The 25438-nt window shown below is 49.3% G+C and overlaps 4 protein-coding genes across 8 annotated transcripts in view; 1 reads left to right on the forward strand and 3 right to left on the reverse strand.

The window, feature by feature from the left end:
* Nucleotides 1-1355, forward strand: part of zgc:113223 (uncharacterized protein LOC541424 homolog) — a 6764-nt gene extending 5409 nt beyond the window's left edge. Inside the window, exons 7-8 of the mRNA XM_055060104.1 lie at nucleotides 417-578; nucleotides 666-1355. Of these exons, the coding sequence (XP_054916079.1) occupies nucleotides 417-578; nucleotides 666-809 (306 nt within the window). The 3' untranslated portion in view covers nucleotides 810-1355. The remainder of the gene's footprint in view (nucleotides 1-416; nucleotides 579-665) is intronic.
* Nucleotides 1356-1374: 19 nt separating this feature from the next.
* On the reverse strand, nucleotides 1375-11235 carry LOC129378934 (excitatory amino acid transporter 5-like). 5 transcript variants are annotated; one of them, XM_055059457.1, is made up of 11 exons: nucleotides 10778-11235; nucleotides 7426-7505; nucleotides 6056-6271; nucleotides 4907-4949; nucleotides 4630-4837; nucleotides 3877-3976; nucleotides 3401-3634; nucleotides 3133-3327; nucleotides 2918-3052; nucleotides 2726-2828; nucleotides 1375-2370 (listed from the first exon to the last, which is right to left on the reverse strand). In XM_055059457.1, the coding sequence occupies exons 1-11, from the start codon at nucleotides 11066-11068 to the stop codon at nucleotides 2206-2208; spliced, it is 1770 nt and encodes a 589-aa protein (XP_054915432.1). In that variant the 5' UTR covers nucleotides 11069-11235; the 3' UTR covers nucleotides 1375-2205. The 5 variants fall into 5 exon arrangements, with proteins under 5 accessions (XP_054915432.1, XP_054915426.1, XP_054915435.1 ...); XM_055059451.1 differs by having other exon boundaries at nucleotides 2263-2828; XM_055059460.1 differs by lacking the exon at nucleotides 10778-11235 and adding an exon at nucleotides 8147-9200 and having other exon boundaries at nucleotides 2263-2828.
* Nucleotides 11236-11451: 216 nt separating this feature from the next.
* Nucleotides 11452-15789, reverse strand: LOC129379350 (zinc transporter ZIP3-like). Its single transcript, XM_055060084.1, has 3 exons — nucleotides 15716-15789; nucleotides 13978-14271; nucleotides 11452-13391 (listed from the first exon to the last, which is right to left on the reverse strand). Exons 2-3 carry the CDS (start codon nucleotides 14182-14184, stop codon nucleotides 12684-12686), a joined length of 915 nt encoding a protein of 304 aa, XP_054916059.1. The 5' UTR covers nucleotides 14185-14271; nucleotides 15716-15789; the 3' UTR covers nucleotides 11452-12683.
* Nucleotides 15790-17008: 1219 nt separating this feature from the next.
* sgta (small glutamine rich tetratricopeptide repeat co-chaperone alpha) lies at nucleotides 17009-23167 on the reverse strand. Its single transcript, XM_055060023.1, has 12 exons — nucleotides 23051-23167; nucleotides 20814-20938; nucleotides 20626-20729; nucleotides 20469-20559; nucleotides 20274-20373; nucleotides 20099-20203; nucleotides 19492-19627; nucleotides 19348-19410; nucleotides 18200-18237; nucleotides 17932-18129; nucleotides 17734-17857; nucleotides 17009-17413 (listed from the first exon to the last, which is right to left on the reverse strand). Exons 2-11 carry the CDS (start codon nucleotides 20911-20913, stop codon nucleotides 17746-17748), a joined length of 1047 nt encoding a protein of 348 aa, XP_054915998.1. The 5' UTR covers nucleotides 20914-20938; nucleotides 23051-23167; the 3' UTR covers nucleotides 17009-17413; nucleotides 17734-17745.
* Nucleotides 23168-25438: the final 2271 nt, after the last annotated feature.

Consider the following 25438-nt stretch of genomic DNA (forward strand, 5'->3'; position numbering starts at 1 on the left):
GAAATTAAAAAACTTAACATCCTGAAAAAATAATAAATATATTTAAAAGATAAAAAATTGTAAATGAATTTAAACAGAACTATAAGCTTTAATAACTGATATTAGAGTTAAATTTCAGAACAGAGATTCTGAAAGAAACAAACTATTTTGGATTAAATTCTTAATGTCAGATGTTTGTAATATTGTCGTTTTCTGTCTCCTCAGTTTGAACTAATTTTCTGCTCTTTGGTCCTGAACTTCTGTGCTGCGTCTTTGTGCTGTGTCTTCTGTGCTGCGTCTTTGTGCTGCGTCTTGGTGCTGCGTCTTTGTGCTGTGTCTTTGTGCTGTGTCTTTGTGCTGCGTCTTTGTGCTGTGTCTTTGTGCTGCGTCTTGGTGCTGCGTCTTGGTGCTGCGTTTTGGTGCTGCTGTCCCTGCAGACGGTGCTGAACACCATGTGCGGTTACGGGATGCAGCAGCAGCAGGAAGCGGCGGCCCGGCAGCACATCTTCACGGCCGGCTGCCTGCAGCGGATCGTCCTGTGGGCCCAGAAGAACCTGCTGCTGGTGGCCGGGCTGACGGCCGGTCTGCTGCTGCTGGAGGTACCGACACCACCGCCGAGCGACCTCTGGCTGACCTCGGTCTGACCTCCGGCTGACCTCGGTCTGACCTCCATCTCTCTCCTGCAGGTGTGCATGATGGGTCTGGCCGCAGCGCAGGCGGCCTGGATCCACCGGGTCCGACGGAGGCAGAAGGTCGTCGAAGGTCGCAGAGCAGAGGAGAGGAAGGAGAGGCTCTGGTTTCCCGCCTTCGCCGACTTCACTGAGGAATGATGAAGATGATGACGACGAGCTTCGTCTCTGCAGGCCGGGCTCAGCAGAACCAAACAGAACCAGGAGGTTTCTGAGGTTCCTTCTCATCTCAGAGCTTCAGGACTTTAAAGTGTGACCTTTGACCTGTGGGGTTCCAGTCTCCTTCAGGCTGTTTCCTCTCTAATCTGCCTGTTCTGCTGTAATCTGAGGCGGATTAGCAGCAGGATCACCTGCGGCGGCAGCATGTTGCTGCGGGAGGCGGCCGTCACGCTCGTCTTATTGGATTCATGACCTCAGGGTCAACCGCCGCGCGCATGTGTGTGTGTGCCTGTTTGTGTGTGAGTGTGTGTGTGTGTGTGCGCGAACAGGATGCATGATGGGAAACCTCGTGTCTCATTCATCCTGTATTTTATACGTGTCCATCGCTATGGAAACGGTTTATGTATGAATACTTGAGGCCTTTTTCACAGAAACCAACTGAAAAAAATAATACATGGTTCAAATCTGAAAAGTGTGGTGTGTCCCCAAAAATGCTCAGGTCAGTTCTGGTTCTGAAAATATATTAAATTTTTACATTTCTGCAGTAAAATGTTTTGTTCTGAAAAATCTTTTTATTTCAGGTTTTATTTGGCTGATCAGAAAATCAGAGAAATTAGGAGAAAATATGGAAACTTTGGAACCTGAACCATCTGAAACGTCCTAGACAAAACCCGGCTCCAGATTTACACATAAATATTAATAACTTCATGGTCAGAAATGAAAAAACAAAAGAAAGAAACTCCAGTTTGGAGCTGAAACAATTAAACTGTTAAGGCTTTAAAAACAGCACAGATATAAAAACGTGACAGACTGGCAGAGGAACGTAGAGGTCAGAGGTCACGTTAAGGCGGGTCAGAGTCCGGCTTTTTCTGGCGTTGGAAACAAATCTGAGCTGAATCTGGTTCTGATCCGAGTCGTGACGAACAGCATCAGAACCGTCGGTTCGATTCCCAGAATCCCTCAGCTCTCCGTCAACAAGAGGACCAGTTAAAGCACGGCGGCCGAGGAAGAGGAGCGCCGTGTCGAAGAACCTTTGACCCCTGACCAGGGCCAGCACCACCAGCCAATCAGATCGCTCCGTTCTGCTGCCACACGCATCCGGATCAGAACTCTAGATCCGGTCTCCTTGCATGTCAACGGTTGGGATCCGGTCGGTTCTGGATCCCTGCAGGTTCTGACCCGGTTCCATTGGTGAGACAACCCGCTCCCGACCAGCAGGATGAGGCGGGTCATTTTGGTCGGGGCGATCTTTGACCCCGTCTGGAGCTCACCTCCAGTAGGACCGGCCGGCCGAAGAGCGGAACGGAGAGTCCGGTTCCGGTTCTCTGGTCCCAGAGCCGGCGGTCTGAGGAGCACTGCCTGACCCGGTTCTGGTCCATCACACCTGGCAGATGTTGTAGTAGACGGTGTGCGCCTGGCAGGGGCCCGGCGGACCCGGCGGGTCCGGCGGGTCGCCCGGCGGGGCGCGGTGGATCTCTGTCATGGGAACGCTGATGCTGTAGGAGTTGCTGTGGCGGTGCTGGGTTCCGTACGACGGAACCGCCTGCAGGGAAACAGAACCGGTTAGAACATTCCTGATTTCTCTGCTCTCCATAAATTCAGCTGGAAACACGTGAAGGAAGATCTGATCTTTGCAGTTTTTCTGACTAAAACTTTGTGGAACCTCTAAAGTCTCCAGGAAACAAACTGATCCGGATCCATGTCAGGAGAACCACTCCGACCCGGATGGACCCGACCCGCCTGGACCCAACCCAAATGGACCCGACCCAAATGGACCCGACCCGGATGGACCCGACCCGGATGGACCCGGCCCGGCTGGACCCGACCCGAATGGACCCGACCCGGTCAGTAAAAGGTTCTGGACCTGCTTCGTCTCTTGGCTGGTGCCTGATTTTTACCTTTCCTGTTTCGCTCAGAGGAAAATCTTTTCGGCACAGGTGTGCGATGATGCCTGCGGCCAGGGCGTCGCCAAGGACGTTGATCATGGTGCGAAACCTGTCGCTGTGAGGCCAGAAGGGGGCGCCGTCAGACTCACAACACAAGGAACCGCCTGCTTGACACAAGGACAGTTACGGATATTCGGCACTTACAGGATCCAATCAATGGCCACAATCAGTGTGATGTCATCAGGCGGCAGGCCCACGGAGGTGAGGACGATCACCATGGTAACCAGTCCGGCCTGAGGGATGCCGGCGGCTCCGATGCTGGCGGCCGTGGCCGTGATGCTGGAAGACGAGGCGAGACGGTCAGAGGAAGAAAGGAGAGAATCGTCTGCATACGGTCGAATCCGTTGGTGACTCCTCACCTGATGGTGACCAGCTGGCCGAGGTCCAGCTCGTAATCGTTGACTTGAGCGATAAAGATGGCCGCCACAGCCTCGTACAGCGCCGTGCCGTCCATGTTGATGGTGGCTCCCACAGGCAGGACGAAGCGGGCGATCTGCCGGTCGACGTGGCAGTTCTCCAGCAGGCACTTCATGGTGATGGGCAGCGTGGCGGAGCTGAGGAACGCAGAGGTTTCACTGCGTTTCTATCAGAGCTCAGCATGATGCAGGAGGCCGGAGCCGCACTGACCTGGAGGAGGTGGCCAGCGCGATGACCATGGCCTGCAGGAGTCCCCGGATGTAGCTGAACGGGTTCTTCCCGGTGAGGAGGAAGTAGAAGAGAGGCAGGAGGACGAGGCCGTGGACGAAGAGGCCGGTGAGGACGGTGATGCCATACCAGCCCAGCTTCTTGCCCAGCGTGCTCGGGTCCTGCATGTCCAGGATCTTCCCTGCCACCAAGAAGATGATCCCAAACGGGAAGTACCTGAGGACACAGCGGCGTCCTGAGGGCGGAGCCAAAAAAGGGCGCAGTTCTGCAGAGGGACGGGCCTATGACATCACAGATCACATCTTTCCAACCTCAGGAGACTGAGAATCACTTTATTGGAGCTGAAATTCTTGGGAATTTTTCAGATCCAGACAAAGAAAGACAACAAGTAATGGAGACAAAAGACTTTAGTTCTGGTTCTGTCTAGAAAGCCTGGACCCGGTGACCCTTTGACTCACCACACGGCAGCGTTGATGATCTTCATCACACACTCGTTGATGCACTGGCAGACGTTGACCAGCGGGGCGCCGCGTTCTCCCATCCTGCCCAGCAGCAGACCTGCACAGCAGGGTTAGGGTTGGGGTTAGGCTTAGGGTCCCAACAATAGGAAGTTCCTCTGATCCTCCGGATCCTGCAGAGGATTTCTTCTCAACGCTTTGGAAAAGGAGGATTTCCTGGGAACCGCTCCGCACTCTAAACATTTCGTCATTTCTGCTGCTTCTGATCTGGACGTGATGAAGGTCAAACCATCAGCTTCAACATTTCAACATTTCTCAGAAAACTGATGAAAAGTTGGGAAACTTCAGGGTGTGTTTGTGTCGGACACCCAGCGGTGTTCAGAATATAATCTGGAACCAGATTATATTCTGGTACTGGTAGTAATCTGATTACTGAGGCTGAAATCAGTAACAGTTTGAGATGCTACAAATTTTATCCGTCAAGCAGGTTTATTGAAAACAAAACAATAAAGATCTAATAAAGTGAGTGCCCAGCCCAGACATGCTAGTTGCTAACCTCTCCAATGTTTACACTATCCAAGGCTAACGCTAGCTTATTAAATGCTAACGTTAGCTAGTACTCTCCTCCTCATCTGCTGGAGTTGGTTGCTAAACTATGATTAATCTGGTCAGGATGGAGCCTCTTGCCATCAGGACGTATCCAACCACTGGTTGTGCAATAGCATTTTGGCCCTAATGTCTTGCCATACCCACCCATGGTGGCAGAGAAGATAACGATGCCGAGGACGTTCATCTGCTGGCTGCTGCCAGGACTCGTCTTGTAGATGACGTCTGGGGGCGGAGTCAGCTCCAGGTAGACTGTCTGTCCTTTAGGGTCGTTGTCGTCTGGGACAACGTAGACAAAGTTGGGCTGGATGGTTTTGGTTGGGACTCTGAGGATGGGGATCAGGTCCGTTTTGTACTGCAGAAGCAGTCGGGTGGTTAGAGGAGGGAAACGCAGCAGAAGTGACAGAAGCTTCAGGAGGTCTACCTGCTGGAACGTGGCTTCGATCAGGTTGGAGGGAACCATGTTTCTGTGGATGAAGGAGAGAAAATCTAGCAAATAAACAGAAACTTCATCACAGACACAGTGAGTGTTGGAGCTCCACTGGGCCGTGTGCTCACTCCCCTGCTCTTTACCTTTCTTATTCAGTACTGCACAGCCCAGAAGTGAACCAAACCTCCTGAGGTTGAGCATGAAGTACGAGGGCCTGTGTGTCCTCTCCCCACCTCGTCTCCTCAGCCCAGCAGAAGCTACGTTTCCTGAGGCGTCCAGGAATTACTGGAACCAGACTGGTGCTGCTGGTCAGATTCCTGTCCGCATCAATGTTGGACCCAGAAGTTCCCATCAGAACAGGCCTTGATCCACTGTTCTCCGGTTCGGTCCTGACCCTGGTGTCGCTCTGTCGTCTCTTGGATCCCTTCAGCGTGTGCTGCCCCCTGCAGGCCAGCGCTGCCCCACACAGTCCTGACCGACCGGGGAGCTTCCTTTGCTCTCTGGAACCGCAGGAAGTTCTTACAGCACAACAAAAACAGACGGCAGGCTGCTGCACGCTTCAAGGTCAGAGGTCACCAGGATGACGGTGAAGTGTTGAACCAGTGCGTGCGGCTCCTGTCAGACCCGGGTCTGCAAACGTGCAGCGGCAGAGATCAGTGACTCGGTTAATCTGCCTCTCATCCCGCAGGATTACTAAAAATACCGCCATGAGCTGGAGCTCTGAGGGGATGAAGAGCTGCAGCGCTGCGGCGGTGTGTTGTTGGACTCATCATTTCTGGATAAAAGCGATCAGCTCCATTCATGCCGCTTGGTCTCATGCTGCAGGTTGCTAGGTTATTCTGCTCACTGACCGGTTGGACATCAGAAGAGAGACAAACGTCTCTTTACATCCCAAACAAGACAAACTTAAAACTCTCCACCATGTCATCTGTTCGCTGATTAGGTCATTTTATTTCAGGGCATCAGAGTAAAGATGGTTGAACACCAAAACATTCCACCATGTTTAAGACTTTAAGCCGTAAACAACAGTCAGACCATTTTCCTTCTACCTCACAGGTTGGCCTGCAATGCTAGTCAAGCAAATCACTCAGACAAAGTATGCCACCACCTCCACATGATGAAATGACCTTTGACCTCCCTCACCTGATCAGGTCGAGCAGGGCGTCGGCCGACGTCATGACCGGCCCGCCGCCCAGACGGTTGCTCTCCATCTCCGTCCCCGTGCCGGGCTTGATGATGAGGACGAGGATGATGCCGACCACCACGGCGATGAAGGTGGTCCACAGGTAGTAGGTGACGGTGAGGACGCCCATCCTGCAGCACGCTTTGGACTCCATGGACGACAGGCCGGACATCAGGCTGCACACAGACATGAGGACGCAACGTCATGCAGCCTGTGGCGCCTCCGGAACGCCTCTGCACCAAATCAGTCCTTAAATTATAGAACAATATCAGTGCCGACATGAAGACTACAGCCTGACTAGCGATGGCTACTTCCTTGTCACAGGAGGCTGTGGGCACTCTGGAGCTAGCTACTGATCTGATGAAGGCAGACTGGCACCGGTAATGAGACAGGTTAGCATTAGCTTTAGAAAGGCTAACGTTAGCCATAGATAGACTAGCATTAGCCTTAGTTTAACATTAGCTTTAGAAAGGCTAACATTAGCCAAAGATAGACTAGCATTAGCCTCAGGTTAGCATTAGCTTTAGATAGGCTAACATTAGCCATAGATAAACTAGCATTAGCCTCAGGTTAGCATTAGCTTTAGATAGACTAACGTTAGCCATAGATAGACTAGCATTAGCCTCAGGTTAGCATTAGCTTTAGATAGACTAACGTTAGCCATAGATAGACTAGCATTAGCCTTAGGTTAACATTACCCTTAGAAAGGCTAACAACTAGCATACCTAGGCTGGTCACCTGACCAACTTTAAGAATACACTAATCTTACCTCTACTGAGCTTCCTCTAATCAAAAATCAGTTTAATTAATCTCAAACTGTTTAATATGTTCTGATTGGATATTGAATAATCTAGTCCAACTTTGAAGAGTCTGAGCTCTGAAGTAGGTAACTATTAAAGTGCATGGAGTTTCCCTTCAGCCATCTTTATATGCATCATGTTGATTACAGGAAACTATCAGAACAAACTGTCAAAGCTTCTGCTGGTTTCTGACGTTGTAACCAAACGTTTGTCTTTCTAAAGTTTCCTTTAAAGGAAACCCAGGCTAGCAGTTAGCCTGGGCAAGCTAAATTTTAGTCTATTCAGCATTGGCTTCTCGGCCAATGCTGAGCAGCCAATGGTGAGGTGAGGATTGGTCAGCAAGCAGACCAGCTTTGGATTGGGCTCCGCCTCATTTTAATTACTGCTTCATGTTTTAACTGCCAGCTGTTTGGGCTCCCGGTTCTGCCAGTCCTAAAGGTTCTGGTTCTTCCTGCATCGGCGCCTGCAGTCAGATCAGAACCAGAACTGGACCGTCCTGAAAGTGCCGAGCCGGTTCTGGTGGCTCCTACCTGGACGTGATGAGAGGAAGGATGAGCATCTTCAGCATCCTCATCAGCAGCTCTCCAGGGAAGGAGAAGTAGATCTTAGCCTGAGGACAAAACAGGTCCCACTCCATCAGCGGTCTAATCAAAGTAAAACCTTCTAATCAGCTCTGAATTAAACAAACCACAATCATGTGTCACTCTTCTTCTGCAGATAAAAACACATGTTCAGCTAACAAAAATCCAATTATCACAGAAAATGTTTGACATGGAAAATGTTTTAGTCTGTTGATAGAAGTTCAAGGTTTCAGACGGTACATGAATGCATCACGGTGGTTTCAGCATCATAATGATTTCGGACGGTACATGAATGCATCATGGTGGTTTCAGCATCATGATGATTTCGGACGGTACATGAATGCATCATGGCGGAAGCCTTTCCTACAGTGATGATTGTTAACCAACCACAGAGACAGAATCATGTTCGGTTCTGCAAATCTATGTATTTACATCTATATGATCCCAGTGGCTCATAAATCTTTTACAATCTGATGGTCAGTGAGCGGGTCCGACTGCTCCAGTACTGGACTGGTTCTGATCCGAACTCAACAATTAGAACTTCTTTGTCTCAGTAGGTAATTTATCATCAAAGAGGTCAGAGGTCACATGCAGGGTTCCCCAAGGTTCAATCCCAGGACCCCTTTTATTTAATATCTACATGCTGCCACTGGCTCAGGTTAACACTCACCTCTACATTGTGATGTCATCAGGTGACCTTTGACCCGAACCTACCAGCTGGATGATTTCCAGGATTAGATTAAATGTTCCCACAGATTGTTTTGGATTGACTGAATGAATAATTGTATTCAAATATGACAGCCTGGTGTAAAGTGTGAAGCTGGACCTGCTGCAGAATCATCCGGTTCTCATCCATTTCTTCTTCTTTCATATTAATTCCTGCATGCTAGCGTAGCGCTGACGTTAGCCTTGTGCTCCTGTTGCCTCTAACGGGGCAGATTACCGATGCTGCATTTGGACTGAGTGTTGTTAAAGCAGCGGTCGGCAGGCGCTGACCTGGCAGAGGTCGAAGGTCACTCGCCTTTACAGGAAGAACCTCACAGGAAGTTAAAGCAGTGCAGAGAAATGAATAGTTCATTGATCTACCCCACAGTGTTCTTCAAGCTAACAGTAGCTAGCTGACGCTGCAGGAAAGTTATAGACTTCCTGCTCTGATCTATGTGACCCAGATCTATCTGCCCCAGGGTCAGAGGCACAAACTGACATCACACTTTAAGCTCATTTTGATGAGGGGCAATTGAACGCAGCATCAAGATTTAAACTTTCTTTTTTTTAAAAATCACGATTTTATGTAACTGGGTCAGATTTTCAGAGTTCCTTCAGAACCTCCAGGTTAAACCGAGTCGTCTTGTTAGAAACCGGATCAAAACCGGATTGAAACCGCATCTGCAGAGCTTCAGTCAAAGTCAAAGTTTATTTCTGTAGCCAAAGTGCTTCACAACAAACATCACAGGTAGATAAATGATAAAATAGCAATAAAATTAAGTTTAGTAAAACTAATAAGCCAAATATTAAACTGTCAGATTCCAAAAGCCAACAGTGAATAAAAACCAAACATGGAGTTTTAGCTGCAGCCATTTCCTTCCTCCTTTTCTCTGCAGTTGAAGCTGGAAGGAAAGACGAGTTTCAGTTCAGCAGCCAGACGATCCACCGAGGCTCCATCAGCGTAGGGTCAGGGTCGGGGTCAGGGTCAGGGTCAGGGTCAGGGCCGGGGTCGGGGTCGGGGTCAGGGCCGGGGTCGGGGTCAGGGTCAGGGTCAGGGCCGGGGTCAGGGTCAGGGTTGGGGTCAGGGTCGGGGTCGGGGTCAGGGTTGGGGTCAGGGCCGGGGTCAGGGCCGGGGTCAGGGTCGCCAGCCGACCTCAGAGCTGCTAGAGCTCACTTCAGCACCAGGGACCCAAAAACACTTTAAACCATCAATAAGACCTTAAACTGGATCCTGATGCAGCAGGGAGTCGGTGAAGGGGTCGTAGAACCAGGGTCACAGATTGCTGCAGCATCGTGGAGCTGCAGCATCGTGGAGCTGCAGCATCGTGGAGCTGCAGCATCTTGTTTGCGCTGCTGCAACGCTGCATACAAAGAGTCAGGATAATCTAAACGTGACGAACGACGGGATCAAACTCAGGCAGAGGAAGATGAGATCTGACCTTAGCAAGGATGTAGCTTTGATAGCAGCGCTAACATGCTAATCACATTTACAGCCAGACTTTCACAAACGGCAGGAGGACAGCGGACCGACCGCACCGTCACGTCCAGGAGAGGACGGCGCCGGCCACACGTACGGCTTCAGGTTTTCCCTATTTGGGTCCAGGAATGTCTGAACATCCTGAAGTGGGTCCTGTTCCGTCGGCAGACTGGCTGCGACAGCAGATGGATCTGAACCCATCAGTGAGAGACTTTGTTCTCGGTGAAGATTCGACCCAAAAGCAGCAGATACAAGGCGCCAACATGGACCCGAGGAACCCGAATCCTGTCCCAGGTCTACAGCTTGTTTCTTCTGGTGATGTAATGCACTTTAATCCTCCTGCTGTTCTGGTGGATTGTCAAAGGTCAATCCACCAGAATGACCTTTGACCTTCTGGTCCACAGTCCAGTACAGGTTCTGGTTCCGGTGATCAAAGAATTTTAGAAGCACATCCAGAAGTCAGAAACCATGGAGACGATGGACAACCAGGTGACCTTTGACCCCTTAGAAGGTTCTGACCAGATTTCTGTTGGTGAAAGTCCAACAGAACCAACCAGGAACCAGAGCAACATCAGAACCGGTCCACAGACCCGAGTTCAGGTTTCCAGAACCTCCTGTTCTGCTAAAGTTCTGGTCCTCATGCGCGGTTCCTGCTCTGGGCTCCATCAGAACTTCTGGGTCGGTGTCAGAAGGAATGGTTCTGATTGGACCCGGTTCTGCAAGTTCCTGCTGAAGACACGTTCATTTGGACTGCTGGTTCTGGAGCAGAACCAAGTCAGCTTGCTGCTTGAGGCTGAAGCTGTGCTTTAAGTGGGCCAGGCCAGAGGTCAGAGGTCAGCTCAGTTATTTTTTTGAGAAGTGAGTATTTGGGTTCAGATGACATGAAAGGTCATCGGGCATTGCTTCTCCCTGGTTGCTATGGAAACCGTCAGGAGGTCATGTGTACAGGTCAGCTGGGTCCTGGTTGCTATGGAAACGGTCCCGGAGACGTCGGGGCGTAACGAGCTACAAAGCGAACAGAACTGCTGCGGCGGAACCAGAACCGTTCGGGCCAAGCGGAGCTGCAGACCCATGGGGCCCGGAGAGGTTCTGGTTCCGGCCCGTTTGGCGGTTCCGTACCTGGGTCGACAGCTCGGTTCCTCTCAGCGCGAAGCCCAGCGTGCAGCCGGTAACCACGGCGATGACCGACAGCGTCAGCAGCCCGTTCCTCCGGCAGAATCCCCGCAGGTTCCTGCAGCGGGCCCCGACCCAGAGGGCCCCGGGCCGGGCCCCGGCGCGACCCGCCGGGCCCCGACCCGCCGGGCCGCACCGGGCCTCCTCCTCCTCGCCGGGCAGCAGAAGCTCGTCCATGGCCTCCGAGGCGGCGGGGTCGTCCAGCCAACGAGGCGCGGGGCAGCCGGCCTCTTCCATGAGGGAAAACGATCAGCGACAGCAGGCGGCGGGAGGCTTACCGCCTTAAGAGGCTTAAGGCGGACCGGAGGGGGCGGCGTTTCCTCTTCTCTCCTTCAGGAAGGTGATCAGAGGTCAATGAAACCGACTCCATCAGCAGCAGCTCACCTACAGGAAGTGATGTCACGACTCCGGTCTCCTCCAAGAATCAACCCAGGAGGCCCAGAGTGGGGGGCCAGAGTGGGGGGGCCCAGAGTGGGGGGCCAGAGTGGGGGGCCAGAGTGGGGGGCCAGAGTGGGGGGGCCCAGAGTGGGGGGCCAGAGTGGGAGCCCAGAGTGGGGGCCGGGGCCAGTCAGCTGACGCAGCTTGATGTGGAAACAAACACAAAACATGACAACATGCTGTTTTGTTCTTACAGTTTATTTGAAGAGAAGCAGAAACGGCTGGTCTGGGTTCTGCTGGATAAACAGTGAAGCTCAGAGGAACTGGACCTGCTCACCCAGTTAACAGTTAACCCAGCATCATGCTGACACAGCTTAATAAGGACTGTTATCTCCAATTGTTATAAAAATGACGTATATGTAAAATTTGACTTTTACTAAATCTTGAATTTGGGCCTCTGTCTCTTTCTGAAGCTCCGCCTCCAGGAAGTCATCCAACATGGCTCCTCTATTAACCCTTTAACGTTTCTGCCAGCGCTGCTCTGAGCTGCAGCTGCTATAATGAGCTCAGCAGCTGTTTGCTAATTGCTGCTGGCTAGTCTGAAGGAGCTTCACCTTGAAGGCAAGGCTCGGTCCAACCAGGCGTTTTAACAGCTGGACGGTTGCCATGGAGATTAAAAGATTCCTCAAACATGAAAGAATCAAAGCAACATAACAATAAAAATATTAAAAACATTTGATTTTACGCGATACTGGCCCTTTAATTAAATCAATTCAGTTCTGTTAAAACACATAAAACAAACTTTAATCTGAAAAACTTCAACAGATTGTTATGCAAACATGACCGCAGATCATCTCTGGGTACAACAGAATCTGACTGGACCGCCTGGTTCTGACAGATCGCACAGTCTGGTTCTGATCCAATTACTTCACACAACACAAATCAGCACTGATCAGAACCCAAGCAGAACTACAGGAGGGACAACCAGAAGTGATGTCACAGAGGATGCAGGTCCTGGTTCTGATGGTGAGGGATCCTCAGTGGCTATGTTCAGGTTCTGGTTCAGGTATGGAACAGGTTCTGATCCATTCTGGTCAGAACCTGCAGGACGGTTCTGAGCCTGCCAGACGAGGTTCAGGGTCAAACATTCAATTAAACTGTTAAAACCAGTTCTGGTGACCAGGTCCGATCAGAACCAGAACATTATATGAACAGCAGAACATCTCGGGGTTCACCGCCCAGCGCCCCCTGCAGGAGGAAGCAATACAGCAAGAAGAGCGGCAAACACCTGCAGGTTGTATGGTCAGGGGTCAAAGGTCAGGAACAGAGGTTCCCTCTTTAAGTCTCTTATTCAAGATGTAGGTTCTGCTCTCTGCAGCGATTGGAGAGAGCAGAGAGGCCCCGCCCCGTCCTGAGGGCCCCGTCCTGAGGGCCCCGTCCTGAGGGCCCCGTCCTGAGGGCCCCGCCCCTGTCGTCACCACCTGATGAGCAGCAGCGCGGCGAGCGCGGCGTAGCCCAGGAGGAGGCACAGCACCTTGAGCAGGCGGTCGTTCCTCTGCTCCAGCTCTGGACTCAGGACCTCCATGAAGGTGACAAACAGGAAGGTCCCGGCGGCGAGGCCCTGCAGCAGCAGCGACGCCACGCCGGCCGCCAGAGTCTGCGCCGCCTCCACGGCCATTCCTGCCGCCGCGCCCAGCGGGATCGTCATGGCGACGGCAGCAGCCAGCTTGGCGGCGTCCTTCATGCCGAGCGCCGCCTTGGCCACGCTGACGCCCAGCGCAGTGGCGGCCAGCGTCTCGTGGACGGCCACGCCCAGCAGCAGGCCGCCCAGCTTGGCTCCGTCCTCCTGCAGGCCCAGCGCCACGCCCTCGAACAGCGAGTGGGCCGACAGCGCCAGAACCAGGCCGGCCAGCCGCAGAGGCCCCGCCCCCGCCAGCTGGCTCGGTCCACAGCGACCGTGGCGATGGCCGCCGCCCAGGAAGGGGGCGTCGTTCTCCGAGTCGCTGCCTGGCTCCGAGCCGCCGGCATTGAACGTCTCCAGGGCGATGAAGGACGGCCTCTCCTTCCTGAAGGTCAGGACGGCCTGCTCTACAAACAGCGTGATGAAGAAGCCCACCATCATCATGGTCTCAGCCAGCGGGTAGTCGCCGCTGACCTGCAGCTGCTGCAGGACGCCGGCCGCCTGCAGGGGGAGGGGCCAACTTAGACAGGCTTGACTTTTACCACTGAAATAGCTGCAACTAATCATATTTTCAAATTTACCAATATTTGTGGTACAAACTCTGGAGAAAATAGTAAAGAAGCAAGAAAGAGTCCAGGCAAAACTTTTGATGAGGGATCATCTTCACATTATGACGAAGAGCGGCGTCATCATAATGAAGCCGCTCTTCATCATCTTTCATCATTTATTGAGAAAATTTCTCATCATGACTAGAATTTTGATTTGTTATCTTGAAAAAACTACATTAATGTTGTTGAAAAACAAAACTGGCTTTATCAGGAACGTTTCTGTGACAACTTCCTGAAGGTGGAGCTTCAGAAAGAGCAGGAGTTCTTAAAGGGACAGATGCCCAATTTCAAGGCGTTAAATATTGAAGTCATATTTGATATACATAGTATTTCTATAACAGCTAAAGTTACTTGATAGGGCCTTAAAATGGCCCAACGTGCCTGGAAAACACTGTCCCTTTAAATATGTTACTGAAATCAGATGCTTGTGAAGCTGTTTGCTGTGCTGTGTGTGTGTGTGTGTGTGTGTGTGTGTGTACCTTGTCTCTGACAGCAGGCAGCAGAGCGTTGAAGCACGTTGCCAGGAACACGCCTCCTCCGAAGCAGTTGCCAAGCGCCAGACCCCGGTGGTAGCGCCCCGCCTTCTCGCTATCGGCCAGCAGGAGGCGCACCGGCACCAGGATGCCGGACAGCATCAGCGCAGACAGGCCTACCAGACCCAGCAGCTTCACCACCAGGAGCTGCATCCTGAGCTCCGAACGCTACTGGCAGCACAGTGACATCACTTCCTGTGTGGTGAGCATGGAGGAGCTGCAGCGTCTCTACTGGTTCCACTGGTGGAGACACAAACAGAGCAGCTGTTACTGGGACCTGCTAGTGTTCTGGTTCTTCAGCAGCAGCAACTGATTACTGGGTTATTTTGGGTCGCAGCCACAACCAACAGGTCTAAACTGAAGCACAACCTCAAATATTCCATTAAATAATAAACAACAAAATGTATTTATTCTTTACCATTTTTACCTCAACAAACAGAACATAGGAACAGGAAGTGATGTATTTCCTGCCCTTCATGTCCATATCAGGAAGGAAGAAGTGAATCGACTGCAGGAAAGTCACCTTTCCTTGCTTTATTAATGTAAAACTGCAAAATATTTCCCATATTTCACCAAGTTGTGACAGGTTGATAAGATCCAGATAATGTGTGAAAAGATCGTCGTCCTCCACCTTTTTCCTGAGCTGCTGTCTGAAGAAATGCACAAAAACAGCCAATCAGAGCCAAGAGGCGAGTCTTAGCACTGCCAATCATCCTCAGGTACTCGCTGCCCGATATGCTAATGAAGGAGAAACAATTTACTGTTACAGGAAAACCATTTATCTGCCATTATTGAAACCATGCTAACTAGCCTATCCACGACAGGCTATGCTAGCTGCAGCGTGGAGAGTGATTGGTGGATTCACTCTCTATAACAGAGAGTGATTGACAGCATTGGCTGTTTGTCTATGCCACAAAAAGAATTTTTCAGATTATGCGTCTCTCACATAATCTGAAAAGGCAGGCGGCTGCGCCAATCTGTTGTGGTGAAGAGCTGAGACAAAAGGCGAAGGTCTCCATTTTACCAGTCGATCTAACTTCTTACGCTCATCTTCATGACCGAAAGAATGAGGTCACGGATACAAGCAAAATGGGTTTTCCCCGTGTCTGGGGTCTCCCTGAGAGAATCTCGGTCGTCCAGGAGCCTCTGCTCCTCCACATCGAGAGGAGCCAGCTGAGGCCCGGGGGCCAGGATGGAGGCTCCCTGTGAGGAGTTCAGGTCCCTCCGGGAGGAGAGGAAATGTAAAAAATGTTCTTTTATGCACCTTTAACCGCGAGTTCACCTGTTTTTTCCCCGATTCATTTATATTTATCCCGTTTCTTCCTGATTGGCTTTGCTCTGTTCGGGTCTAATGTTTCTGAACAGAACCAGCCCGGAACCTGCTGCTTTCATTTCTATTCTTAGGTTCCTGTCAGCAGCAAGTTCTGGTCCAAATGAGCGGATTCACCAGAACCTTAGCAGAGACCCTTCTGGTTCAGAGCTCTTCAGTTCAGATTAATTAAAAACACCACAACAACCTACTTCCGGTTAGCTGGCTAGCTAATAGCTAGCTAAGGCAGCCAACTGGGCAGGCCCGGAACCAGTCAGGTGGGTTAGAATGGCGGTTCCGGACCAAGTTACTGAAGGAGCCTCTTTAGAACCACACGAACCGGCTCCATCCCAAACAGAACCACCCCGTGTTTACCTGCTCGAACATCTGTCCTTCGCTCCGGCAGGTGCGTCAAAACACTTCCGCTTCTGCGTCAGACTCAACGTGCGCACTGATTGGTGGGTTCCTAGTGACGGAGAACTCCGTAGCATTTTTTTCTGTATTTACGCCCCAAAACAGATAATTTTGTTCCACCTTTTGCTATCAAAGCAGGACTGGAAGCTTTTACTTCAACATTTTTATTTTTTATTGAAACCTTTTTTACGTTTTACAAACATTTAGAATCAAACGTTTTCTCTCTTCTACTGGATCCAGATCCGGTTCTTTCAGTTGGAACGTTCCTGCAACAGGTTCCTGAGGTTTTGATGCAAAGCGGTGAAACCAAGACAAAGACTTCAGAACATCTGCTGCTCTAACCTAGTCTGCTGATTAGGCAGATTTAACTGGAAATGTGTTTTAAATGTTGGTTTTCAAATTATGTTTGTAATACTTTGAAGGAAATGCTGTCACTGCAGCCTGGTGGCCGACCAACACACCAGTCAAAGTCCACAGGAAGAGTCTTGCCTTGTTTCCACTGAGCAGTACAGATTGGATCGGTTCCATTTATAAAGCAGTCCATTGCTGGACTAGGTCCACAGGTCAAAGGTCAGGTTCAGACAGAGCCACTGGTGTCACACTTCAGTCCACTGATGGGACAGGAAAATGTCACCGATGGCGACAAGATGGTGAAACACTTTCCTGAACATGCTGGACCACAAAACGACTTATGGAACCAAACAGAACCGCTGAGCAGAAACATGGCATCCAGAACCCTCCAGCCGGGTCGGACAGAAATCAAGAGGATCAGTCACCTGCTGTTCAGATCCCTGCTGGTCCACCTCCTTAAATAAACTATCTGTTGATACGTTCAGGAACCAGACAGAAACAATCTGCTGCTGATCCGGAGTCCTGCTTCCTGTTCTGACGCTGAACGTCTTCGCTCTCCACAGGGATGCATTACAACTTAACTTTACTTTAGATTTTATTTGAGCTGTTGAAACGTCAATCTGCTGCTTTCGGTTGTAAATATCTCCGTTGTTGCCATGGTTACGCATTTTCGCAACTCCCTAAACAAATGAGCACCAGCATACTTCTACGTTTTGATTCGATAAACAGAAATCTATATTTGACGTGTCCTGTACGGTTTGATGGGTCTGAACCAACATGCAGGTTCGCTCCAGATCTTTAAGCTCCTCCTCCTAGCTTCCAGCAGTCATCACCAAACCGGGAGACGCCCAGACCTTCGGCCTGTTCGGATACCGTGGAAACAACAACCAGACCGCAGAGGAGTAAAATGGTGAGATGCTCTTTTTAATAGGTGTCAAACAGCCTGGCTCCTGCAGCTCCAGGTGGAGGAGCCGCTCTCATTTACAGCGGAGCTCAAACTGCCTCTCAGCCAGCCAGAGACCCAGAAACAGGCAGAGACGCTTCTTCAGGTCCAGTCTGCTGCTTTCAGAGGAAACCAAACACATTTGAAGCTGTGGAAGGTGTGATGGTGGAAAACGCTGCCCTGCAGAGACGCACAGAGCTGCAGGAGCAGAGAGGGCTTGGTGTTCCTGAACAAAGCCCACACTCGCTCATGCTGCCATTACACAGTTATTGAAAAACAAAACATTTCCTTAAAGTCCTTTGAGTTTTACAGTCCAATCAGAAAGGAAATCAAACCAGATGCTGCCTCCACCAAAGCTGTCCAACCTGGAAGAGACAGAGAGAATCAGACCATTGCATCGATACCAAGCAGAAATCTGGGTTATTTAGAGAAACAGGAGAATTAATGTCACGTTTTCTCCTTATGTATTCATCAAATATCAGTTTCAAACTTACTAGTAAATATGTAGCTTCAAAATATACTGCAAGTTAGCTTGTATGGCGGTAGTATAACTGAAGCTTGGTGGTGGCACCATCATGATGTGGGGCTGACTAATTCAAAGTAATTAAATCTTAAGGGTCAGTAATAATAATTTGATCAACTGATCAGATCAATAATAATCTGATCAGTAATAATCAATGCGTACCGCTCAGAAGCGTCACTGCTGCTCCTCGTTCCCGGCGCTGGGCGCCCGGTTCCGGATCTGACTCCTTAGCTGTTCGATGAGTTCTGGGTTCTGCTGCTGCATCTGCTGGGCGAACTGCTGCCCCCTGCAGGCCGAGCAACACATTGCAGTCAACCTTCAGGCCGCGCTTCAGGCCGGACTGAAGGAGCGGGAACTCACGCCTGGATGAGGCCGGACAGATCCGCGGGTCCCTGAGCTGCTGAGGCTCCGCCCACTCCTCCTCCTGCTCCAGGACCGCCGCCGACCCCCCCGCTGCCGCCGACCCCCCCGCTGCCGCTGATCCCTCCGCTGCCGCCGACCCCTCCGCCTCCTCCGGTCGCTCCCATGCCGTACGCGCCTGACATCATCCCAGACATCCTGAGAGAGACCATGGAAACGGATCAGGGGTGGAGAGGAGGAGGAGCAGGGATGAAGGTGAGAAACTTACAGCTGCTGAACCTGAGGGTTGTTCATGAGGGTCGAGGCCTGCAGAGAGCAACATCAGTCAACACATCACAACATTCAGGTCAAAGCCACTGCCGACAGAAATTTATAAACTGATGTGAGTCAACATGGAGCTTTGGTTTCATCCTGATTAAGGCTGATGGATTCCCATTTCCACATCTCATCATCATCTTCCTCGCTTTAAAAGGAAACCAGCTTCATCTTTTTCACATGAGAAATATCTGAGTGTTTCTGAATCAGGAAAGCAGCTCTAACGATAGTGGCTCTTCCTGCCGCATGTTCAGACTGATCTGGTCCAGGACCAGACGTCAGGAATATTCCCCACTGTGGATCAACCAGGATGATGAACCAGAGCGCAGCCTGTTGAAGCTGACGTTAGCTTCAACAGGCTAACGTTGGTCCATCAAGCAGCTGCCATGATGGACCAGGAAGTCCAGGAAGTCTGGAGAGCAGCCAGAGAAAAATTTGGATAATTTTTTCTGTTAAAAAAGTTTCCAAACTGTTGCCACAGATTCTTGGCAGTCGGCCATGTTTGTTTACTCTGAACTCACGTGTGATCTTGAGAGGCTTTGTGAGATTTCTGACATCTGGATGTTGGTATGGTGTCGCTCTACGACCGATCCTGATCTGGGTCAGATTTATTGTGGTTGATTCGGCCGGGAGGAGGAAGAGTTCTCCAGTGTGTGAACCAGACAGCAGCTGTTTTCTCCTCCTTCCCTCTGACCGCCGAACATCGACATGGTCCCAAGCTTCATTCATTAAAACCACTAGGAAACCCTTCATCCTCCTCATCATCAACAGGCTGAACTCCTCGTCTTCCACTCTTCAGCTGGAATTTATTTTTGCTGCTTTTCTCAGTGCTTTTTTACGTTTCCCTCCATCCCTGCAGTTCAGTGCCGAGCCACTAGAGGCAGTCACAGAAACAGCTCTGTGTGTCACATTATTCTACCTTTTCAACAATAATTCAAACTGAACTCATCTTGTTTTCAGATCTAAAGCGTCGCAAAGCTCCAGAAACCAGACCAGACCAGCCAGAACCAGCCGACCCGTTATGGTCTTCCTGTTCTCATGCATGCAGACGATCAGGTGATCGTTTCTTTACTTCTGTGCGTTCGGACCGTCAGAGCTCACCATGTTCATGAAGCCGGGGTTGCTAAGCAACCCAGCCAGGTCGATTCCTCCGAGACTCCCCGACTGAAACAGAAGAAGAAGAATTAAGCAGAGACAGAAACTGCCCAGGTCGGACCCGGTCCGGTTTGGCCCAGTTCCTCTTACAGGGCTGGACGTATCCATCTTCTCCTCGGCGATCTTCATGTTGGTCTTGTAGGTGTCGTTATCCGGGTCGAGCTCCAGAGCCTTCCGGTAGTAACCCACTGCCTCCGTGTGCTTATTGAGGCTGGCCAGCGCCAAACTGACCCCAGAACCAGAACCAGAGAGAGAGAGGGGCGAGTCAAGAGGAAGAAACTGAGCAGAAATGATCTGAAACATCTGAATGTTTGGATGAATCAAAGTGGTTCTGATGTAGAGGTCCTGGCTTCAACCGACCAGAGTTTCCTCCAGTGGATCATCAGCCTGATGGGCCGCCAGGCTTTACTCGACTCTCTGCAACTTGATCAAGTTTATGTAAATGAGCCACAAACCCAGCCAATCACAGACCGGTGTTATTCCTTAATAATACTAAATTCAACTGAATAAGTAACCAGAAAGTCTAAATATGTGCTGGGATGTATCCATGAACAAACCGAGCTCCAGCAGAAAGATTCACCTCATAGCATCACATCACTGTCATGAGATTCAGTTTTAGCACTTTCACAAAGGAAACTATCCGGCTGCTTTAAAGCTTAGATAGAAATATTAATCTAGATGTTTCTGTTGGTCTCACCCCATCCGACCGTACGCCTTGCTGTAGTTCGGGTCGATCCTGATGGCCCGTTCACAGTCCTGCACGGCGCCGGCATAGTTCCCCAGCTTGCTGTATGCCGCAGCCCTGAAACCACAGCAGGACATGGGTCAGAACCGGGCGGCTGGAGGTCCGGCTGGGCCGGGTTCTGGCCCACCTGTTGCAGTAGTAGACGGCGTTCTGAGGGTTCAGGGCGATGGCCTTGGAGTAGAACTCAACGGCTGCTGCAAAGTTTTCCACCTTCATCTGGTCGTTCCCTGCAGAGCAGAAAATACAAGAAAACAGAACCACATGAGACAGAGCCTCCAGAACCAGAACCAGAGTCAGAACCAGAGCCTGAACATGAACCCACCGTCAGTTTTCAGCCGCTCCGCCTCGGCTTTCTGCTCTTCTGTTGGAGAACTCGGCGCTGTGTTGTTGTTGGCGTGGGACTCGGCTGGGAACTGGAAGACACAGAACCATCAGAACCGTCAGGTTCCTCCGGACTTCCTCTAGCAGCAGGAACTGACCTTGGCTGTGGCCGAGGCAAAGATCTCTGGTAGCGTCATGGGAACAGCCAGACTCTGGTCGTCCGTGGAAACGTCAAAAGCCGTCTCCAGACACTGGACAGCAACTAGAAAACAACATGGAGATGTCAGGCAGCAGACCCCCGAGCAGAACTGGGCTGGACCCGATTCGGGCTGTATTCAGGACTCACCCTCCAGGCTCTCCTGGGCGTCGGAGGTCAAGTCTCCAGCCTGCAGCTGGTCATGGAGGAACTGGATGATGGAGAAGGCGAGGCGCTTACTGTCCGTCATGGTGGACGCACTGTGGGAGACACGCCTGGACAGGGACAGAGGACGCGTCTTCATCACACGACTAAAGGGTTAGTTCACTGGTGTGGATCGATCCGATCCAAACGGGAAGAATTCCCACCGTGTTCTGTCTTTAAACGTATCAGTATCCAACCCACAACCTCCATCACCAGTGATGTCATCACTTTTAAGTAATTAGTCTATGATAACTAATTACTTAATTAACTCCGCGGTTGGTTGTTGCCATTGCTAACTACAAGCTAACCCATGTTATTTCTACAAGCTTGGATCTTCTGGTAATTAATTTACTTAGCTTCTGTAAACCCAAATTCATGCTGGAGTTGTATGTTGTAAAGTTCAGATTACATAATACATTTACACACCGGTTCACTGTAAGTCAATTATTGGTGGATTAGTGGGTAAAACGGTGCTCCGCTGTACGAGTCCAGTTATTTTGGACCCGTTTAATTTATTGTCTTAAAAAATAATAATCACTTGCTGCCAACGTTTTGGAGGTAACATCGTTTGACAGGTTTTTACCAGAAAAACTTTAACTGTAAGGTTTGTGAAATGACTAAACTGCACAGCTTTGCGTCTAGAGCCGAGTCCTAAAGTCAACCTAAATACTGCAGCTTCCATTAAATGAACAATAAATTAGTTTGCATAATATCAGAACTGTTTACATTTATTGACATGTTTGCAGAAAATGTCAGTCAATATAAAACTGAATATGTAAAATAATGGTCAGTCCTCTAAATGCAGGCTCCTCTTGAATGTGGCATATTTTGGTTATATTTCAATATATTCTTGAATATTCCTTCACATACAAATAATTATTATTGTTTTGAAGAGATCTTAGAGAAAGAGACATTTTCTAATCCGTTTATTTACATTTGTCGCATTTTGATCAGGAAACGAATCAGACACCTAATGTTTCCAAACACCAGCGCTGAGGACCCGTTTGGCTCCCTGGTTCATCTCAATGCGGCTCGTTTGTTTTTAAGTTTAATCCAAACTGGTTCCCACTGGAGACTGTAGATAAGGATCATAATCTGACAGTTTATTATTATAACTTTATCTTGTTTCACCACCAACTACAACATTGGCTGATAATTTTATGTCATTTAGATGAGATGATAACTGATGGACATTACTTGATATTCCTCTATTAGTAAACACACAGCAACACATCAGTGATTTAAAATTACAGGAAGCTGAGAGCCAATTCAATGATCGATCAGTGCGGGTTAGAAAAGCTTCCACTCAAGTTCACATTCTGCTGTTCATGACAGGAAATACATTTATTCTGGTGAAGTTGGAACAACCAAACAGAACTCAGACTTTAGGCATTTTGATCAGCAGAAATAAATGGGCTGCATTTACTTCCTGCCCTCCATCTGCATTGGGTGACGTCGGTATTACGTCATCTGAAACACCAATTTAATAACGTCAAAACAGCAGATTTCATTTAAAGGAGAGTTGCGACAGATCAGTGGGGAGACAAATCATCTTCCAACTGAGAGGTTGTGGGTTTGATTCCAGCTTTACGTTGGCGCTCAGTCTGCTGTTTCATCAAGTTTCTGACTGTCGGTGGGTTTATTAGATATTTTTTCTGTTTCCGTGGGTTCTTCTGAGTGGGCTCCACGTCACGCACATCCAACCGGGATTAGCCGTAAGAATGTTCTGGCACCACCGGACCCGTTATCAGCATCTGGTCCCAGCTAATGATCCAGAACCAGTTGCTGACTCTGAGCTGAACCAGAACCGACACCCGCAGGTGTCCCGGTTCTGAAGGAGTTCGGTTCTGAGCCAGACCCAGTTTCCATTGGCTAAACTTCTTCTATAAACTGGAGACTATCGATGCGAACATCTGAAAGCTTCCAGAGCCATCTAATACGCGCCGAACCGAGCAGCAGGTCCAGATGTCTGAACCGGAGGAGTTAATTGGTTCTTAGTTCGGCGCAGTTTTCTTTCCCGCGGAGTTTTTATTGTTTTTAGGTGGAGTTCGGCGCGAACGGCAGCTCACGGTGCGATCGCCCCCAAAAGCTAACGGTCCCATCAAAGTTCTGGTTCTGCCGTCAGACTAACCCGGTTCTAGTTCCGGTTCAGAGCCAGAAAAACAGCTGCGGGTGGTTCCTACCTGGTGTCTCCGGGAATCAGGTGAAAAACCGTCAGGTAATCCCGACGTCAACCGCGCTTGGTAACCTCGCTATGCTAGCTAGCCCTGAAGCTGTCGCGAAGAGATGACGTCAGCTGGAAGCGTCGTGACGCAGTAGTTTAAAAATCACCCCGAGACGTAAATATTTTAATAAAAAAATCAAGCCCGGCGACAGACTGGCGGCAGGTCGAGGCCAACTGTTCCTCTTGAAGCGTTGAAGGGACGAACACGAGACATCATCAAGCAAATTCACATCGATAAGAAATATGGAAGATGAATTTTCCATCTTCAAATCTGTGATAAAGATTTTCAGAATAAATCAAATTATTGTAAATGCTTTGAAGCCTTTTTATTTAGTTTAAAATGTAGAAATATCAGCAGTGTTCCTTTAATTTGAGTCACATTTATGTTCAATTCAACAAATTCTGATCAAATCAATAACTAAAAGCCCCTCCTGTTTTGAGTCGGAGATTCGCTCCTCTTGTGCCTCCTGAGTTGCCGTAGTTCACGGTCCTGCTGCTGAGGTGAGTTCAATATGGAGCCTCCGCTGCTCCTCCCGTTTTCTTTCTAAATGTCTCCATGTATCTTCCAACAGTCACGCTGAAACGTTCAGGGTTTGCCTTGTTGTCTAATCGGGCGGTTCGTTCCACATTTTAACGGTAAATATCAGATTTTTGAGCGGCTTCGGTGGAGCCGGTTTAAATGGCATTTAACGCAAAGCCCTCTGGTGGCGCATCGCGATATTGCATGCAAAATGTGCGATTTGTAACAAAAATCTAACAAAAAATGTAAATATTATATTTTACTATTATTGAAATATGTTTCGTAAAATAAGTTTTATACAAATGAATATTTTATTTTAGAAATCAGCAGTAATTGGGTTAGAGATGTTGATCAGGTGTAGATATGGAGTCAAACCCTGTGATCTGTGGTGTTTGACCTTTATGAGCGTTTTAAGAGTCTGAGGACACCAACCTGGGAAGCCTCGGAGTGTCTGCATCATGCTGTGGGACTTTTCACAGCAGGAACGACAGCATAGATGCTACGGTGAGGAAAGACCAATCAGTCAATGATTGAATCCACATCTGAAGACATCAGGCAGGAAGCTGAAGGTTGGACACAGACATGTCTTCCAAAGAGGACAGTGTCCCTCAGCGGCTCACCAGATTAGCTACAGTGTGGCTGAAGCTGTGCTTGTGTTCCCTCAGGAGGACAGTCCTCAGAGGTTAGAGGTCAGCTGGACTACTTCTGTGCTTTCTGGAGGCTCCAGAAATCCAGCGTCTTGTGGATGTCAGATGTTTCTGCTAAATGTCCTCCTTATGAACACGAGGTCGGATACCCGGAGTTTAATAATCCAGACATCAGTGGTCATAATGTTCTGCCAATCAGGTGAACCGTGTCAGGTAGTTCCCTGTAAAGGCCACTAGACGGCGGCGTTGCTCTGTCCATGTTGATGTAAAAGTGAGCCTCTGTCCGTTTGTCCCTGTAGGGATGCCGTAGTTCCTGCAGGCGCCACTTTTCTCCCAGGTTCGCCATCATGGTGAAGAAGGTGAGAAAAAATCCACAAGTTTACATTAAAAGACACAAAAAGTAAAAAAAAATGTTTTAGATCAGAATCAACAAAATCGTTTATTTTTGTAAATGTAGTGAGAAGCAGTATTTCTACGTTTGCATACATCTCCTCAGTATTTGTCTGATGTGGGTCAAATGTTTTTATTGTCTTTAACAAACCTTTGATAGGTCAACGGACCCTGAGTTAGTTAGCCGTTTACCTGTGGATGTATTTTAATGATGCACCTGGAACTCTCTGCTTCCTGGTTCAACTTGATGGGAAAGTCAGGAAAAATCAGCCCAGTTATATTTTTAAAAATACATTTTTTTACTTGTATCATCTGTGAAGTATGGGGCTGGAACCGTCACAGCATGACGGGAGAACTTCATCCACTAGATGGCATCGTGAGGAGAAAACCTAATGTGAAAATATTAAGGCAACATGTAAACACATCAGGAGGAATTTGAAACTCTGGATGGACGACAACCTTCTTAAGCCACACTAGAAAGTGGCTTAAGAAGAGGAAAGTCAATGTTTGTGGCCGTCACAAAGTCCTGATCTCAGTCCTATGGAGAAGTTGAGGACAGATCGTAGATGGCCTACAGACCTGACCCAGTTCTACCAGTTCTGTCAGAAGTAATGGACCAGAACTCCAATACACTATGAAGAGAAGCTTGAGGAACGAAATCCAAAGGTTTGATACAAGACATACAGTTTAATGCTACTAAACATTGCAGCATCAGAAGTTAGATGCATGCTAACTTCTGAATTTGAAGAGATACAAAAAAGTCTCTAGAAAATGTTCTAGCTACTTTCTG

Source organism: Poeciliopsis prolifica, unplaced genomic scaffold, assembly GCF_027474105.1.
Source record: "Poeciliopsis prolifica strain line A6 unplaced genomic scaffold, Auburn_PproV2 SCAFFOLD002, whole genome shotgun sequence".
In the NCBI taxonomy this organism is placed as follows: domain Eukaryota; kingdom Metazoa; phylum Chordata; class Actinopteri; order Cyprinodontiformes; family Poeciliidae; genus Poeciliopsis; species Poeciliopsis prolifica.